This window comes from Chlorocebus sabaeus, chromosome 9 (assembly GCF_047675955.1).
Source record: "Chlorocebus sabaeus isolate Y175 chromosome 9, mChlSab1.0.hap1, whole genome shotgun sequence".
In the NCBI taxonomy this organism is placed as follows: domain Eukaryota; kingdom Metazoa; phylum Chordata; class Mammalia; order Primates; family Cercopithecidae; genus Chlorocebus; species Chlorocebus sabaeus.
The window spans coordinates 94,837,692-94,856,811 of NC_132912.1; the positions used below are offsets into that span (position 1 = coordinate 94,837,692).

At 42.7% G+C, this 19,120-nt stretch overlaps 1 protein-coding gene across 9 annotated transcripts in view; it reads right to left on the reverse strand.

Moving 5' to 3' along the window:
- Window positions 1-19,120, reverse strand: part of CPEB3 (cytoplasmic polyadenylation element binding protein 3) — a 246,909-nt gene that overhangs the window by 48,942 nt on the left and 178,847 nt on the right. For all 9 annotated transcript variants that reach the window (XM_007963551.3, XM_007963553.3, XM_007963550.3 and 6 more), the window contains one exon: window positions 15,808-15,926. In XM_007963551.3, coding sequence (XP_007961742.1) covers window positions 15,808-15,926 — 119 coding nt within the window. The remainder of the gene's footprint in view (window positions 1-15,807; window positions 15,927-19,120) is intronic.

A 19,120-nucleotide genomic window follows, 5' to 3' on the forward strand; every position in this document is an offset into this window, starting at 1 on the left:
TGCTCTACCTGCCTCGGCCTCCCAAAGTGCTGGGATTACAGGTGTGAGCCACTATGTCCGGCCTAGAATATGTTTTAAAACAAAAATAACAGTAACAATAATACAAATTTTAAAACTACAGTAGAACGACTATTTATATAGCATTTACGTTGTATTAGGTATTATAAGTAATCTAGAGACAATTCAAAGTGTATGGGAGGATGCACATAGGTTACGCTATTTTACATAAGGGACTTGAGCATCTGTGGATTTTGGTATCTGAGGGGGGGTCCTAGAACCAATCCCTTATGCAAACTTAGGAACAACTGTACAGGGCTAACTCTGTGAGTGTGTGTGACAAAGAAGGTGTGTGAGTGAAACAACTCTTCCAGTATGTTGTCAAGTAGGCGCTTTAGGGGCAGTAAAAGCCTCAGCATCCTAAGGACAAGTATAAGGATGTCCCCCAGAAACAGTAAAGATTCCCTTAAATTATCCTAACATGATTCCAGCACTTCTTCCTGGAGCAGCCTGACCACATTTGCTTGTAAAGGTGACTCTAAAAAGAGTTTGCTGGCCAGGTGCAGTGGCTCATTTCTGTAATCCCGGCACTTTGGGAGACGGAGCTGGGCGGATCATTTGAAGTCAGGAGTTCGACAACAGCCTGGCCAACATGGTGAAACCCCGTCTCTATTAAAAATACAAAAATTGGCCGGGTGTGGTGGCAGGCACTGGTAATCCCAGCTACTCAGGAAGCTGAGGCAGGAGAACCACTTGAACCTGGGAGGCAGAGGTTGCAGTGAGCCAAGATTGCACCACTGCACTCCATCCTGGGTGATTAGAGTGAGATCCTGTCTCAAAATAAAAATAAAAATATAAAAAGAGGGGCTACAGTATCCTTTGGGAAGCTCCAGCTCTTGGGCCATGCCATGTCCTTACGGTAGGGGGTCACACAAACTCAAATGGCCATAGGGTCAGACAGGTAGCACAAATGTGAAGCCATGTTTGGGTTAGTACGCAGGCAGTAACACACTGGAGTAAACTACTTCTCAGCTCCAGTAAGTAGTTACCACTTGCCTATGTATTGTCAGACTTTTTCCATTTTTCAAGAGTGGCTAGAAATTCAGATTTTTAAGTGAAACTTCAAGATTCTAAAATAGGAACTAATTCAAATGTTAAAAGTCACTACACAGGCTAAATAAAACTATCTGCAGACCAGATCTATGCCACGGGCCCCACCCAGTCCATGATCTTTGGCTTGAAGATTTTAGTTACCACATAGCTCACAATGATGGAACGTTTGTTCCGCACATATGAGAGAAAATACAAAAATCGTTTTTCTTTAGTTTCTCTCTAAAGCACGTATTCCTATGGAAGCTCTCCTGAGGACTACTTTTGGCTAAATTACATTATCTTCTAAATTCTTATCTTCTTTTTCATATAACTGCTTATCTCCAAAGGCAAAATCTTTTTAGGAATAAAGACAAAAACCAAACACAGTGCTGAGTGCTATAAATATAATAATTTATATCATATAGTGACTTTAACATCAGCCTTTAAGAAATCTAAAAGAATTTAACATTAATAATATCAACAGTTAGTAGTGAAATCAGTAATATTCCTTTTCAAGGTTTCTCAAAGTGTGTTCTGTGGAACATGGGTCCCTAAGGTTGGTCTGCCAGATAAGCAGTGTTGGGGAAAAGCTGTAGATTATCTTCTCCTTCTTGGCGTTTCATGGCACCCATTAGTGTACTTAATTAAAGGCTCTAAGAAATTCTATAGAAATCTGTTCAGCCAGGTGCAGTGGCTCACACCTGTAATCCCAGTACTTTGGGAGGCCAAGGTGGGTGGATCACCTGAGGTCAGGAGTTCGAGACCAGCCTGACCAGCAGGGTGAAACCCTGTATCTACAAAAATACAAAATCAGTCAGGCATGGTGGTGCATGCCTGTAATCCCAGTTACTTGGGAGGCTGAGGCAGGAGAATTGCTTGAACCCAGAAAGTAGACACTGTGGTGGGCCAAGATCACACCATTGCACTCCAGCCTGGGCACAAGAGCAAAACTCCACCTCAAAAAAAAAAAAAAAAAAAAAAAAAAAAAATCTGGCCGGGTGCGGTGGATCAAGCCTGTAATCCCAGCACTTTGGGAGGCCGAGACGGGCGGATCACGAGGTCAGGAGATCAAGACCATCCTGGCTAACACAGTGAAACCCCGTTTCTACTAAAAAAAATACAAAAAACTAGCTGGGCGAGGTGGTGGGCGCCTGTAGTCCCAGCTACTCGGGAGGCTGAGGCAGGAGAATGGCGTGAACCCAGGAGGCGGAGCTTGCAGTGAGCTGAGATCTGGCCACTGCACTCCAGCCTGGGCGACAGAGCGAGACTCCGTCTCAAAAAAAAAAAAACATCTGTTCAATGTTGTTTAACTCAGCATTTCTAAAATTATTTCCATAGACCCCATTTTTTGCATGACACCTATTAATACCTACACTTCCAATAATTCTGCCCTACTATACCTTACTCTTTTTTTTTTTTTTTTTGAGACGGAGTTTCACTCTTGTTGCCCAGGTTGGAGTGTGATGGCACAATCTCAGCTCACCGCAACCTCTGCCTCCCAGGTTCAAGCGATTCTCCTGTCTCAGCCTCCCAAGTAGCTGCGATGACAGGTATGCACCACTATGCCTGGCTAATTTTGTATTTTTAGTAGAGATGGGGTTTCTCCATGTTGGTCAGGATGGTCTCAACATCAGGTGATCTGCCCGTCTCAGCGCCAAGTTTTCAGAAACTTCAGTCCATCCCTGGCCTTTTCCTTACTTATTTCTTGCTATTGCTCTGAAAAGTTTGATTCTATAGAGATTAACTTTAAATGGTTAAGAGTATACTGAACTGAAATATTAGATAGCTGTTCAAAGAACTGAAAGTTTTCTGGCTAAACTGTATAAAAGATATGTTACCAAACCAGTTTGACTATTTTTATGTTTCTTTCTTTTTTTTTTAGATAGAGTCTTGCTCTGTCACTCAGGCTGGAGTGTAGTGGTGCAATCTTGGCTCACTGTAACCTCTGCCTCCCGGGTTCAAGCAATTCTCCTGCCTCGGTCTCCCGAGTAGCTGGGATTACAGGCACCTGCCCCAAAGCCTGGTTAGTTTTTGTATTTTTAGTAGAGACAGGGTTTCACCATGTTGGCCAGGCTGGTCTCAAACTCCTGACCTCAAGTGATCCGCCCGCCTCAGCCTCCCAAAGTGCTGGGATTACAGGCATGAGCCACCATGGCTGGCCCAGTTTGAAATTTTTATCAATAAAGAGTAAAATTATTATAGCTCCATATAAAAAATAAAGTTTCATCCTACTTAAAACTAAAGGTCATTAATAGGGATAAGATTAGGTCAAGGGCTAGGAAAAACAAGACACGCAATATGGGTCTTTTCGTCGCCTTTTTTTTTTTTTTTTTTGAGACAGGGTCTCACTCTGTCACCCAGGCTAGAGTACAGTAGTACATGGAGTACAAGCATGCGCCACCATGCCCAGCTAATTTTTGTATTTTTTGTAGAGACAGGGTTTTGCCGTGTTGCCCAGGCTGATCTTGAACTTAGGGGCCCACGCAATCCACCCACCTCAGTCTCCCAAAGTGCTAGGATTATAGGTGTGAGCCACTGTGTCTGCCCTCTACTATGGGTTACTTCTTTAATCAGAATGTTATATGATAACATCATTTCCTAAAAAGAAAATTTCATTGACAATTGACCAGAACCTCTTAGTTAAAATTAAATATAAAATGCATTTTTGGCCAGGCACGGTGGCTCACGCCTGTAATCCCGGCACTTTGGGACGCCGAGGCGGGTGGATCACCTGAGGTCAGGAGTTTGAGACCAGCCTGGCCAACATGGTGAAACCCCATTTCTACTAAAAAAAAAAAAAAAAAAAAAAAAAAATACAAAAAATTAGCTGGGTTTGGTGGCAGGTGCCTATAATCCCAGCTTCTTAGAAGGCTGAGGCAGGAGAATTGCCTGAATCCAGGAGGCAGAGGTTGCAGTGAACTGAGATCACGCCATTGCACTCCAGCCTGGACAGTGAAACTCTGTCTCAAAAAAAAAAAAAAAAAAGCGTTTTTGGCCAGGCATGGTGGCTCATGCCTATATAATCTCAGCACTTTGGAAGGCCAAGGCTGGAGGACCACTTGAGGCCAGGAGTTCAAGACCAGCCTGGGCAGCATAGTGACACCCTGTCTCTATGAAAACCTTTTTAAAATTAGCTAGGTGTGGTGGCTAAGGCGGGAAGATCGTTTAGGCCCTGGAGTTTGAGGTTGCAGTGAGTTGTGATGAAGCCACTGCACTCCAGCCTGGGCGACAGAACCAGCCCTTCTCTCAGGAAAATATTTTTGTTGTATCTAATTTAATTATAGGATAAGAGAAAACACAAGTTTTTGTTTCTGTTTTCCCTCCTTGCAGCAGGGAGAAAACGTATTTGTTTTCCCCCCAGCAGCAAGGAGAAAACATAGCTGGTTTTCTTTTTTTTTTGAGACAGAGTTTTACTCTTGTTGCCCAGGCTGGAGTGCAATGGCATGATCTCTGCTCACCACAACCTCCGCCTCCCGGGTTCAAGCGATTCTCATGCCTCAGCCTCTCAAGTAGCTGAGATTACAGGCATGCGCCACCGCGCCTGGCTAATTTTTTTGTATTTTCAGTAGAGACAGGGTTTCTCCATGTTGATCAGGCTGGGCTCAAACTCCCAACCTCAGGTGATCCGCCTGCCTCGGCCTCCCAAAGTGCTAGGGTTACAGGCATGAGCCACCACGCCCAGCCTGAAAACATAGTTTTAATATGAATAGTTTGTTTTTTGTTTTTTGTGTTTTTTTTGATGGAGCCTTGCTCTTGTCACCTAGGCTGGAGTGCAATGGCACAATTTCAGCACACTGCAACCTCCACCTCCTGGGTTCAAGTGATTTTCCTGTCTCAGCCTCCTGAGTAGCTGGGATGACAGGAGCCCGCCACCATGCCCAGCTAATTTTTGTATTTTTAGTAGAGACGGAGTTTCACCAGGTTGGTCAGGCTGGTCTCGAACTCCTGACCTCAGGTGATCCACCACGCCCAGCCGATAAGAACAGTTTTTGTTGTTGTTGTTGTTGTTGTTGTTGTTGTTTGAGAGAGTCTCACTCTGTCGCCCAGGCTGGAGTGCAGTAGCACGATCTCAGCTCACTGCAAGCTCTGCCTCCCAGGTTCACACCATTCTCCTGCCTCAGCCTCCTGAGTAGCTGGGACTACAGGCACCCACCACCACGCCCAGCTAATTTTTTGTATTTTTAGTAGAGATGGGGTTTCTCCCTGTTAGCCAGGATGGTCTCGATCTCATAACCTCGTGATCCACCAGCCTATGCCTCCCAAAGTGCTGGGATTACAGGCATAAGCCACCGCACCTGGCCATGAACTGTTTCTAACACAAACCTCAAGACTTCAAATTTCTCAGCATAACCACATATCCCTACACCTAGAGTTCTCAGTTACAATTTAGTATTTAGATATTCATCTACCAATACATATCATCAAGCTCATTTTTAACTTCTCACTCTGTATGGTCCCTTCTTTAGATTACAGCATCCATCATATGAACATCCTACTGCATAGGATTTCATTTTCATCTGTTCATCTCAAGGCAGCTCCAAACGGCAAACTGTTCGGGCAGCCAGCTCGGGAAACTACCTGACTAAAGACCCCCTCAAAGCCATATGCTCTTTTTCCCATAAAGGACCTGGTTCAGAGCTCAGCTACTTCCCCCATACTCTGATTTCCTTTTTCCTTTTCCTCTTTTCAGTACCCTTCAAACTCAAGCTCTTTAGGAAAAAAAGTCTCCATTATTCTCTCCCCAATCCTACAATCCTTTTAGTCTACATAAATCGGAAAAACAATACTGCAGAACCATCAGGACTGCTCTCTCCAACAAGCAGCAGCACCCCAGCTCATCCCAATAGCCAGGATGAGTCAGCTAAACCTAGGTCTGCTGACATACAGCTGCAACAGCTCAGTTGTAGTGGTGATGAACTCAGACCCACCCCAGCTGTCAGCAATTCTATTTTAAGCATCACAGACTTCACAAAATGACTGGATTGCCCCAGCAATATCAGAAATAAACTAGTTTGTGGCCAGGTGTGGTGGCTCACACATGTAATCCCAGCACTTTGGGAGGCCGAGGTGGGTGGATCACTTGAGGTCAGGAGTTCGAGACCAGCCTGGCCAACATGGTGAAACTCCATCTCTACCAAAAATACAAAATTTAGCTGGGCATGGTGGTGTGTGCCTGAAATTCCAGCTACTCAGGATGCTGAGGCAAGAGAATCGCTTGAACCTGGGAGGTGGAGGTTGCAGTGAGCCGAGATTATGCCACTACACTCCAGCCTGGGTGACAGCCTCTGTCTCAGTAAATAAATAAACAAACAAGCTAGTTTGTGGTTTGTGAGGCATCTTTATCTCTTCCATGGCATAAGGAGTTGGTTTATTATTAATCACCAAAACTAAGAGCCACAATAATAATTGTGGTTTGGACTCCTCACAGCACACTGATATTGGCTCTCATTTCAACATAATTTTGACCACATAGCTCCCTAACAAATAGGTCAGCCAGTTTCAGGAGTTTAGATGCTATCTATTATTCTCAAGTGCTGAAGAGGAAGAGAGGCCTTCCCTGCATCTTCTGGGGGTAGTGGAGAGAAAGGAACAGCTAATCAGAGTCTCTGGCCTTAGTAAGACTTCTATATTCCAGGTAGCTCTGGGGGCTTCAGTCAGACCTCCGTCAGGCCTCAAGGCAAAAAACCGTAACTCTCACATTCAGACTATTCCTCCCATTCCCTAGATACAAGTAGTCTCCAAGTAGAAGTAGAAAATCTTCATCAAAATAGCCAGGATTCTTCCTAGACAGGGAGCCAAAAGTAACCCTAGGAAATTCTTTCACGTCCTATTTGGATACTCCAAGTCCACCCTCAGGTTTAGGAAATAATCCAGGTACAAAAAGGAAACTCCTACCCCCATCACCAGGCTGCAGAGCCTATTATCTGATGCAAGGCGACTACAGGCTTTACAACCCCTTTGGGACCTTCAGTTACTGATGAACAATTCGAACAATTCGGTACACTGTTTCATAAGGGCACTCAGTGCAGAAATAGAGCATGCATAAACTGACCCATGAAAATGGTTATGCATATCTTTGCACTGTATTTGATTTAATAAAGCCATTATCAATTAAATGTTATGCCCAGAAGACTCAAGTCAACACCTTCTCTCTAAAGGCTTTTCTGACTGTCTCAGAAACATCTGAGTACTTTGCCCTTGGAGTGCTCTCCCCATCACAACTACTCCCTCTAATACTTCCATGCAGCTATTTTAACTTTCAGGTTTTCAGAGCATCTGTGGCTCCTTAGGTCACTTACTGGTCATATGTCTCTTTCCCTCTATTGGACTCTAAGATCCTCTAAGGCTGAAACCATATATTTGTGTGGATCCCAACTGCCCAGCAGTGAGATGGTTAAGCAGTAACCATTAGTGAGTGCTCTGTGCAAGTTTGGTGTGTAAACAAATGTTTTCCTGAGGGGCTGACACTGGTGTCACAAAACATGTCCAGCAGCTGCTCTTCCACAACTCCCAGATTACTCTCCTCACTCCACTGAGAGCTACCTTCCAGGGGTAGGAAAATAGGGTGTATTTGGTCACCAGTGAATGCCCAAGGTCTTGGGCTTAATGAGTGCAAATTTCTGATGCCACTAGGTGAGACCAACTCAGTGATCAAAATTATCTAGTGTTCATCATCACTGCTGATGCTGCTACATCACTCAGAAGGCATAAACATGACAGCTGATTCCCTTTTGAAAGAAAAAAATCAACAGCACGTTTGAGCACTTACATTGCACTACTGTGCTGGGCATTTTACAGTCACACTTAAACAGCACCACACTATATGCTCTAAAAATTATCCCTACTTTAGAGCTAAGGAAGCTAAGGATCAGAAGAGGGAAGTCATCTCGGAATTGAACTCCAGGTTTATAAAACAGTCTACATATACTCTTTCCACTACAATCATGTTGTGTGCCTGCAAGACTCCCTGTCCTCCAGGCTACTGGCCACCAGTCACAGCTTCCAGAGAGGTTCCTGGACAAGTCAACATGAATTTTTACTGGTGAGTGATTAACAACTCTTTTTTCTCCAAACTCTTTATGCCTATTTGCAATTCATCAAGAAATGACCAACGGACATTTGTTGGACCTATTTACAAAACCAGCAGTTAGCAAAGCTCGAGAAAAATGAGTTAGCAGTGAAACTAGAACTGTATCCAGCTATTTTAACTTTCAGGTTCACAGTCTCAGGCAATCTTGTACTCCAGCCAGACAACTTCGTCCAATGTCTACATAAATATGAACTTTCAGCTCCATGGTACTAGGACAAGGATGTTGTTACTGGCATGCTGATCACTAAAACTCTTGAGAGGAATGTACACATAAAAGTTCAGGTTACCGAAGTTTTTCCTGGGAAGATGCCTATTCTTTGAATGAGCTTCATGGAATACTAATTCCACAGGAATCTACACGAGTATCATCCCCAAAGCAGGTATGTAAAATGCTGGATTAAACAATTTTACACAAACGTATATATTGTAAGACTTCTCAGAACCTTAATATATCAATGTTTCCCAAATGATTTTGGCTAAGGAAACTTTAATTAAAAGACAAAATGGATATACAATGCACAAAGTGCTCAAAAAATGACACCTATTACCATTATGAGGAAACCTTTTGTCAACGATCCTCTCAAGAGATTAGTCTTTGATGGGAGAAGTATTCTTCAGAACACTGGAAAACACTGAACATTATCCCTTAAGGGGTGGCATTGGCTATTTTGTTCACTAGCTACCATTTAGTACAATGGAAATGCAACTTTTTTTTTTTTTTTTTTTTGAGACAGAGTCTTGCTCTGTCACCCAGGCTGGAGTGCAGTGGCACGATCTTGGCTCACTGCAAGCTCCGCCTCCCAGGTTCACACCATTTTCCTGCCTCAGCCTTCAGACTAGCTGGGACTACAGGCACTTGCCACCATGCCCAGCTAATTTTTTTTTTTTTTTGTATTTTTAGTAGACATGGGGTTTCACTGTGTTAGCCAGGATGGTCTCGATCTCCTGACCTTATAATCCGCCCGCCTCGGCCTCCCAAAGTGCTGGGATTACAGATATGAGCCACCACACCCAGCTGGAAATGCAACATTTTTTAGACCTCCCTGGAAAAAAAATACAGCTTCCAAAGATTCGAGCACTAAGAAACTCTGGACCAATTTGCAGATTCAGAGACCCAGGGCAAAAAAATCAAACGTATAATGAATAGAAGATACTTCTCTCACTTTGGAAAAGAAATTCCTTCTTTGAAGAAATTCCTATGATGGAAGGTGTCCAAACCACGATTTCTTTCTTTTCTTTTCTTTTTTTAGAGACAGGGTCTCACTGTTGCCTATGCTGGAGTACACTGGTGTGATCACAGCTCACTGCAGCCTCGAACTCCTGACCTCAAGCAATCCTCCTGTCTCAGCCTCCCAAAATGCTGAGATTACAGGCAAGAGCCACCGTGCCCAGCCCCAAACCATAATTTAGACCAAGAATTCAAGAAACAAATAAATAAATCAAGATAAGAAATGCTAAAGATTTCCAAGGTGGGATATGACACACATGCTGATACGGCTTAGCCATAAATTCTAAGATCGACATACAAAACCAGATTCGAATGGACCAAGATAAAATTGTAGTTATGTGTTAAGAGGTACCAAGCAAAGAATGATATACCTTTAGTAAACACATCACAAATGAAGGATTGAGGCAATCAATCAAGGTGCTCTATAACTTAGTCTCTATCTATTTTGCTCAATTTAATTCTCTCTATTCCCGTGCATATATTTGTGCTCCATCTAACCAACCTAAATATTCTCCATTCATGTCACACCATTTCCCATTTCTGTGTTCATGTTTTTACCTTTCTCTGAAATTTCTATTCCCTATACTTCCACCCTTCTCTTGGCCAACTCCACATTCTCCTCATCCTTCAAGCCTAATTCAAATGACACTTCATCCAGGAAGTTTTCTTTCATCATTCTAGGTATAGATGAACTCTCCAAAGTACATAATCTGTATCTTATTCTTTTGTTTTATCTTTGTTTCTTTGGTAAATATTTGAGAACCTTTTATGTGTTAGGTTCTATAGACACTGTGTATTTATATACTTGTTTTGTGGGTTTTTTTTTTTTTTTTTGAGACTGAGTTCTGCTCTGTCTCCCAGGCTGGAGTGCAGCAGCCCAATCTCAGCTCACTGCAACCTCTGCCTCCCGGGTTCAAGCGATTCTCCTGCCACAGCCCACCAGTAGCTGGGATTACAGGCACCTGCCACCATGCCTGACTAATTTGTGTATTTTTAATTTAATTGAATTTATTTATTTATTTATTTATTTTTGAGATAGAGTCTCACTCTGCCGCCCAGGCTGGAGTGCGATGGTGCAATGTCGGCTCACTGCAACCTCCGCCTCCTGGGTTCAAGCGATTCTTGTGCCTCAGCCTCCCAAGTAGCTGGAATTAGAGGCGCCCACCACCACGCCTGGCTAAGTTTTATATTTTTAACAGAGACAGAGTTTCACCATGTTGGCCAGGCTGGTCTCGAACTCCTGACCTCAAGTGATCCACCCACCTCAGCCTCCCAAAGTGCTGGGATTACAGGCATGAGCCACTGCACCCAGCCTATACTTATGGACACAAGATTTTTTTTAACTTATAGTACGTTCTGATTCATAGTAACCAGTACTGTGCCTTGACCACAGCAGGTACTCAAACACGATCTGAAGGAAGGCACACCATTTTAAAAAGATGGTTCTAGATGGGGCTGGAGATAGCTACAATAATAGGTAACATTCACCATACATGATGTGGTGATCAGGGAAGGATTCATGAAAGAGATGGCATTTGTGAGGAGTCTTGAAATAAGGGTAGGAATTAGAAATTGAGATGGGAGGCCGGGCACAGTGGCACACGCCTGTAATCCTAGCACTTTGGGAGTCCAAGGTGGGTAGATCACCTGAGATGAGGAGTTCGAGACCAGCCTGGCCAACATGGTGAAACTCCGTCTCTACTAAAAGTATAAAAATTAGCTGGGTGTGGTGACATATGCCTGTAATCCCAGCTACCTGAGGCAGGTGAATCACTTGAACCCAGAAGGTGGAGGCTGCAGCATGCTGAGACTGCACCACTGCACTCCAGCCTAGGCAACAGAGCAAGACTCTGTCTCAAAAAGAAAAAGAAAAAGAAAGAGAGAGAGAGAGAGAGAGAGAGAGAGAGAGAGAGAGGAAGGAAGGAAGGAAGGAAGGAAGGAAGGAAGGAAGGAAGGAAGGAAGGAAGGAAGGAAGGAAGGAGAAAGAAAGAAAAAGAAAGAAAGAAAGAAAGAAAGAAAGAAAGAAAGAAAGAAAGAAAGAAAGAAAGAAAGAAAGAAAGAAAGAAAGAAAGAAAGAAAGAAAGAAAGAAAGGAAGAAAGGAAGGAAGGAAGGAGAAAGAAAGAAAGGAAGGAAGGAAGGAAGGAGAAAGAAAGAAAGGGAAGGAAAGAAAGAGAAAGAGAGAAAGAAATCGAGATGAGAGCACAGATATTTCCGTTTGGTTAAAATATGGGGTTCAGAAGAAAAGCAGAAAAAGGCAAAGTTGGAAAAAAAATTGAAGCCAGACTGGGAAGGTCTTAAATAGCTGGGAAAAGGATCTGGACTGCTTTTGTAACTAAAGAGGAATGACTGAAAAGTGCTACAAATCCCACTGATATATAAACAGGGGGAGGAAACACCAGAATGATAGACAGATGGGACAGAATTAAAAACTGAAGAATTAAATTGGCCTTTATTTCCAGATTCCTTATTCTTATTCTTATCCTTATCCTTATCCTTATTCCTTATTCTTTTCAATTTTTGTTTTTCAAGTTTTAAGTGGATGACCACATTACCTGAGCAATAACATAAAGAATGGATCCCCACATAAGCATATTTTAGTTTGGTAATATGGTTATTAAATTTATAGCAAAATCATTCTGTCGTGTTTCAGGATATAGAGAAACTGTGATCGCGCTATAAATAAATCATAAGGAACAGGAAGCAGGAAACTCCTCTGATACTCCTTTTAAGGTGTTTGCTATCCCACATCTCCGGCCAACATGTTCTAGAATCTTAAATAGCTCCTTCCCCACCTTCTTTTCAGGATTACTCTTTTTCAGCCTCTATCTCTGATAGACCTTCTAGGTCCCTTGCTCTATTAGCTTGCTGTCTTGAACCTTCAGGTTCAATCTATTAATATATTCAAAAAGTAGAGTCACTCTGATGAGAGGGACCACTGTGAACAATGTCTGCCTGCTTCACTGGAATCCTTGGACACAGTTGCACATGGACACAGCTGCCTTCTCATATGCCTGGGATACCTGAGCTATGAAACTCCTCTTACTGGAGAAGGAAAAAAACCCATAGATCTAGAAGCTCCTCAATATCTCTTCTTGCTCTCACCAATTTGTCTTCCCATTCTTTGGAACTGAGGAAGTCAATTAATCAGGCCATAAATACAGTTCCTTCTGCAATCTTTCAGGACCAGAACTACGCACAGAACAGTCAGAGTTGAGTCATTTAACAAAAGGTAGTCACTGACCAAAAATATCTCCCTAATACAACCTGAAATCCACAAATTTGGAATTCATTTGAGTTAAAAAAACAAGCATGATCCTGGACAAGATAGGTGAAAGGAGACCTCACTACCAGGTTCTGCATTAGAAAAACAATCTGATTAATCTGTTTCAAAGGGAATAGGAGTTTGAGGGGAAACGATGAGAAAGACAGACAAAGGGTAGAAAATCTGCAAGGTCATTTTGGAACATGGTGTATTTCCAAGAAGAAATCCAGGGAGAGTCAGAAAGAACGAAACAACAGAAAGAGGGCACTGGGATCCTGAAAGGTAGAAAATAAAGGCTAGCCAAGCCAAAAGCTGGGAGCAAGGAAGCGCCATGGCTCAAAAAAAGTTCGGTGAATGAGCTCCAAAGTGTGACTTTGCCTTGAGCTACTGCCAAGGTCCTCATTTACTTCCAAAGGTTCAACACAGTTCTTGCTTTTTTCCCCCTCATGGGAGCATGCACAATGAGGTGGAATGTACCAGAACCTAGGTAGGGATGTATGAATAAATGAGGCGGGGGGGTGGCAGATGTGGAGCTAAAACCAAGAAAGAGAAGGTTTCAAAAATAAAGCCAAAAGAGTGGAACCCAAAGTAGGATGCAGTTCATTAAAATTGCAGGTGTTTGGGGACTTTTAAGTTTCCTATCCTAAGTTTTACTCAAACTGTTTATGCTGGAAATTCTGAGTATGCCTGGGTCAAAGAAACGTGTGATTGGCAGTCACCATTCAGAATTCACCAAGCTACAATAAAACTGCTGCACTTGAGCTCAGAAAATGAAAACTGTAATAAGGCAGAATTTGCCAAAACACAAACAGTGAAAGTTAGTTTCCCCATAAACATTTCCAAAACAGATAATTCTACTAATTATTTTCAAAAGTCCTTCAATCCAAGGGTAATACATGTGTTTCGAGTGAAAACACTCAAGAGTAATGGCATTGCCACCACAACACCTCCATCTGACCCCTACTGCTGCTCACTCCCTGCTCAAGAGACATCCTGTCCAGCTGAAGGCTTGTCCCACAAGGCATGTTATTCTCCTTCCCTACAGAGCCAGTGACATGATTCTTCCAAGGTATATAAACTCTGTGTGCTCATCTCTAGCTTCTTAACCTATATGGACATAACTACCTCAATGTGTACTACTATCCTTCTGCCTTTTTATGTAGAAAAATATATTTCTAATCCTCTCCTATAGTGTGTGACCTTAAACCTTCCTAGCTCACTCCAGCTTCTCTCCAACGGACATGCCAGTAGCAGAGGCTCTCTGGAGGTTGAGAATTTGCCTCTCAGATATCTGACCCTACCAAACTGGGTACAGATTTTTTTTTTGAGACGGAGTCTTGCTCTGTCGCCCACGTTGGAGTGCAATGACGCGATCTCGGCTCACTGTAACCTCCGCCTCCCAGGTTCAAGCAATTCTACTGCCTCAGCCTCCCAAGTAGCTGGGATTACAGGCACGTGCCACCACCCCCAGCTATTTTTTTTTTGTATTTTTAGTAGAGACGGGGTTTCACCGTGTTAGCCAGGATGGTCTCGATCTCCTGACCTCATGATCCGCCCACCTCGGCCTCCCAAAGTGCTGGGATTACAGGCATGAGCCACCGCACCTGGCCGGGTACAGATTTTTTTGTGTGTGTGGAGAGGGGCTTGTTTCTTCTTTGGGTACAGACTTTCTAAACTCATACCACTCCAAAATTTGGCAACAGCCCCCCAGATTTGAAAATTACAGTCACACTTTTATACTGGCTAAAATCCTTGCCTCTTTTTCCACATTATTTGCTTACTCTCCAATGAATATTCTCAATATCCCCATTCTTTAGTAGTTCTCTCTTCTGCTTTAAGTGCGGCACTCTCCCCTTTATACGTGGCCAAGTCCCAATATCATTTTTTAGCAAACAGTCACAAACCCTGTTCAAGATGTCATCATCCTTCTCAACAGATATTGCCATGTAAGTGAGTTCTAATCTTGCTCTACTGAATCCTATGTAGGACTGATAACATTAGCCAGTTAAATTTGTACAAGTATCTGGCCTCTACCAAATGCTTTCATATTCATTTTCCTCTTATCTGAGCCTCTCAACAACCCAGGGAAGAATGATTCTTCTTCCCATTTTCCAGGTGAGGAAACCACAGTTCAGCAAGGATTAGGTGATTTATTCAAAGCCAAGCAGATATTTAAATGCAAGAGTCAACACTCAAACTTCTATATTCAATCCAACTATTTCCCCATGCACATTTCTGAAAATAAACCTAGCTGCTAAGTAGGCCCCACACTTCTGGTGCTAGTCATACAGAGGCCGCTGCAGGCCCTCTGGTATATATAGCTCTGGTCTCTTGCACACCCTGTGTCATATTTTTACTCTATTTGCCACACCTAGCACCAAGCTTTGACACACAAACTCACCTCACCCCACCCCTGCCAACTTCCCAGAGATCCCTACTTCTGTCAAATAAACAAAGTTCTTTTATTCTGCTCTGAACATGATCTTGCCTCTTCTTCACTGATATCTCTTCTGCCAGAGAAAGGACACAATCTTCCTCCCTTATCCAGTGACTTACTCACTCATACTCTGGCTCAGAAGCCACAAACTGTAAACCACAAACTCTGTATTATGGTTTTAGCTCCACGTTATCTGCCCTTCCCCTCCCCTGCTCTGTTGAAACTATCCATTTTAGAGTGTCAGCTCCTGACCCAGAAGGCTCTATTTAACTAGCTGTGGGTACCACCCAGCACAATGCCTTGCATTCAGAAGCACACAAACATAACAATTATGACCTTTTTCAAAAATAAATAACTCCTGTCCTTGATCTGAAATAATGACGGAAACCAGCTGCCAAAACTGCTAAGAGCATTATTTACCTCAATTCAGAATTTCTGAATAGGAATTAGCTTAAAATAGCTGTAAGTGAAAGACAAGGACATACTTGTTTACACACAGTCCCAAAGGTATAAAATGAAATACTGAGTAATTTATTATTAGTTTCCCATCACCAACAAAAGTCCAACTCTACTGCATAGCGAGGCCAAGCTGGGTGAGAGGATCCTAGTTACCAGCATTTCCATTATCAGAAGGAGGAGGTCAGCTATTCCAATCGCATATGTGCTCTGGAAAAGCAACAGCTGGCCATGTATTACTTACTGGCTTATCCTTGATGGTGGGGCTTGACACACACAGGTACAGTTTCCCATCTTCTTCCAGGCAGGCATCTATCAAAGCTTGTACTGAGCTTTCCTCCTGGAACAGCAGAAAGGCATAGCCTTGGGGAGAGCAAAAACAAAAGGGAGAATCAGTACATTAAACTCAAAGTACCAATTACAAACTATCTGTTCTTTCATTTTGGCAAATTTTACTAAATCAAAAGAGTTCAAGTGGGACAAAGGGACTTTGTCCAGGAACTAAGTTAGGTGCTCATTGATATTACCTTAATTTTTATAATTACTCACAGGAGCAAGTTTAGAACACATCTACGGAATTTCCACTAAATACATCTGGTTGTCCTTAATGAGGGCATGTGGACTCACCATTAGCCTTAGCCACAACTAACAACTACCCAGGAAACAAGCACCACCTGCTTTCCAATTTCTACCAAGCTCTAGGCTGGCCACATGCCACATGGATAAACCTTGAAAATATTATGCTAAGTGAAAGAAGCCAGACAAAATATGTCCAGAACCAGCAAATCTATCAAGACAAAAAATAGATTAATGGCTGCCTAGGACGAGGAGGCTGGAGGGAATAGGCACTGAGTTTCTTTTTGGGATGATACATTTTCTAAAATTGGTTGTGGTGATGATTGCACAACTCTGCAAACATGCTGAAAACCACTGACATGCACATGTCACATTGGTGAGTTGTATGGTATGTAAATGATATTTCAACAAAGCTTTTTTTTTAAAAAAAGCTAGAGCTTTTCTACCTAGAGCTTGGTAGAAATTGGAAAGTAGGAGGTGCCTGTTTCCTGGCTACTTGTTAGTCGTGGCTAAGGCCAATGGTGAGTCCACCTGCCCTCATTTTTTTTAAAAAGCTTTGTTACAAACACACACACACAAAAAGCTTCATGAAAAGTTTTTAAAAAGGCCAACAATAAGCTGGTGTGCTTTTGCATGCTATTTCTGATGATGGTGCTCTGCTTCTCTAAGGGATGCCCTCTTGGCAGAGTACAGTAGGTCTAGAAAGATGGATACTAGCTGCAGGATTTCCATAGACACAGCCAGTTTTGTCCAGTTTAATTCCATAAGATTTACCAAGTAACTGATGCAAGTGGGACATATCCATGGTTTATGAGAATAATAAAATGAGCAAGACCAGGTTCCTCTTTTTTTTTTCTTTTTTTGAGATGGAGTCTTGCTCTGTCACTCAATCTCAGTGCAGTGGCGCAATCTCTGTGGTATGATCTTCACTCACTGCAACTTCTGCCTCCCGGGTTCAAGTGATTCTCAGGTCTCAGCCACCCAAGTAGCTGGGATTACAGGTGCCCGCCACCATATCCGTCTAATTTTTGTATTTTTAGTAGAGACAGGGTTTCACCATGTTGTCCAGGCTGGTCTCACACTCCTGACCTCAAGTGATCCACCCGCCTCAGCCTCCCGAAGTGCTGGGATTACAGGTGTGAGCCACCACGCCTGGCCCCAGGTTCCTCTTGTAAAGAAACTTACAAAGTAGATGAAACATTTAGACAATTAACTACTCACTACAAAGCTGAGGGAGATAAGTGGGGGAAAATGTGTCACTGAAATCCTAAGGAGCAAAGGCCCAACTTGGGAGAATCAGCAAAGACTTCAAAGAGAGCAACAGATATTCAAGGGCCCACCTGTGGCACTCGTGGCCACACTGGCATTCATAAATGATGACTGAGCAAAGGCCCATCATGAACCAGTCTAAGCTTTCAACTTCTCTACAACCCTGCTAGCTTTGCTAAATCTCTCAGCTGTCATTCCTTCTGCTACTAACCTCAAAGGAACCATCATCAATAGTGTTCTCCTCTGGTACACTGCATATCAGAAGAATGTAAATGGCAGAGAAGGATAAGAATCCCCACATACAGAAGATTCTCACACATCAGAGGTGTTTAATTCATAATCAACTGGCTAAGAAGCAAAACTCTCTGGAGTCCTGGGCAACATGTTGTGACAGTGGCAATGGATAACGGCTATTCATTTTTAGCCTTTTCTCCAACTGCCCATCTACTACATAGAGCATCCAAGCAAATACAGCAGAAAAATAGACCAGCCACTCCCCAGCATAGCAGGCAGAAACTAACACACAGGAGCAGGCACCAAACTGAATGGGCAGCCATGTAGTTGCAAGAGAGAGACTGCCAAGGTTTTAGGACCCAGAGCTGTTTTCTGGGCTTTAGTCTCATGCTGCATAGGTCAGAAGATTCTGTTGGTGGCTAGTCACGAAAAATAAAACCTGATTGCAAAACTAGAAAAGATAATAAATACATCATTTCTTCATATCCTCTTTTGCAAACAGTATTGAACTATCATCAGGTGCCAGGGAATCTTAAAAATTCAGTATTTTCACTTAATATGAGAACATTAATTCTACTTGCTAAAGATAATATTAGAAATAAGAGGGTTAAATAGTCCAAATATCACAAAGAGGAGGTCTCAGCAGGTTCTTTAAAACCTCCTGTCTTACCAGGTTAAATACTGGTACAGATATCTACAAAGATTGTAAGCATATTGAATATCCTGCAGTCAGAGTACCCATCTATGTATATACTGTATTATGCACACATCAAAAAGGCCTGGTGATAGGGCATGCCCAGTGAGTTGGGGCTTTCTCTTATTCCTTGCCTCAAGAAGGCCTCCAGGCTGACTCCATCTTTCCTGCACGTCACTGCCCACCCTCTGCAATCTTCCACATCAAATCCAGTTTTGCATTGACCTTGGGCATCCAAAGAAAGGGCGGTTGTCTCCCTATAGCAGCTGAGTAGCTCCCACAAAAGCATGCAGATTTTCACTTAGGCCCATCTCACAGCCATAAAATATCTACACTGGCAGTAGATAGAGTAAAAACAACTGGGAGTCACAAGTAAAAGCCTGCTACAAATACTATTACCAAAAGAAATATCTACAATTTTTCCTTTCCCAGGAAATGGTCCATAACAGTTTACCAACTTCTTCAGGATGGCTCTTTTACTATAAATAATCCTGTGTCAAAACAATTATCTTTACTCTGAGGTCACCAAGCTGCCATTCTCTGCAACGGCAATATTCTCTCAGCACTGCAGATAAGAGATATGGCTGAACTCCCCCCAACCCCCAAAATCTGGGCTGTAGTCCAACAATTTCTTTCAACTCTACTTCCCACTTTAGGCCTTCCAACCAAAACAAAATTCACCAGAAACACCCAAAATCACTCTTGAAAACAACTTTATGATATCTTCACCTGCTAAAACACCTTCTGATACTTCAAGTTCAAGCAAACCCAGATGACAACAGAA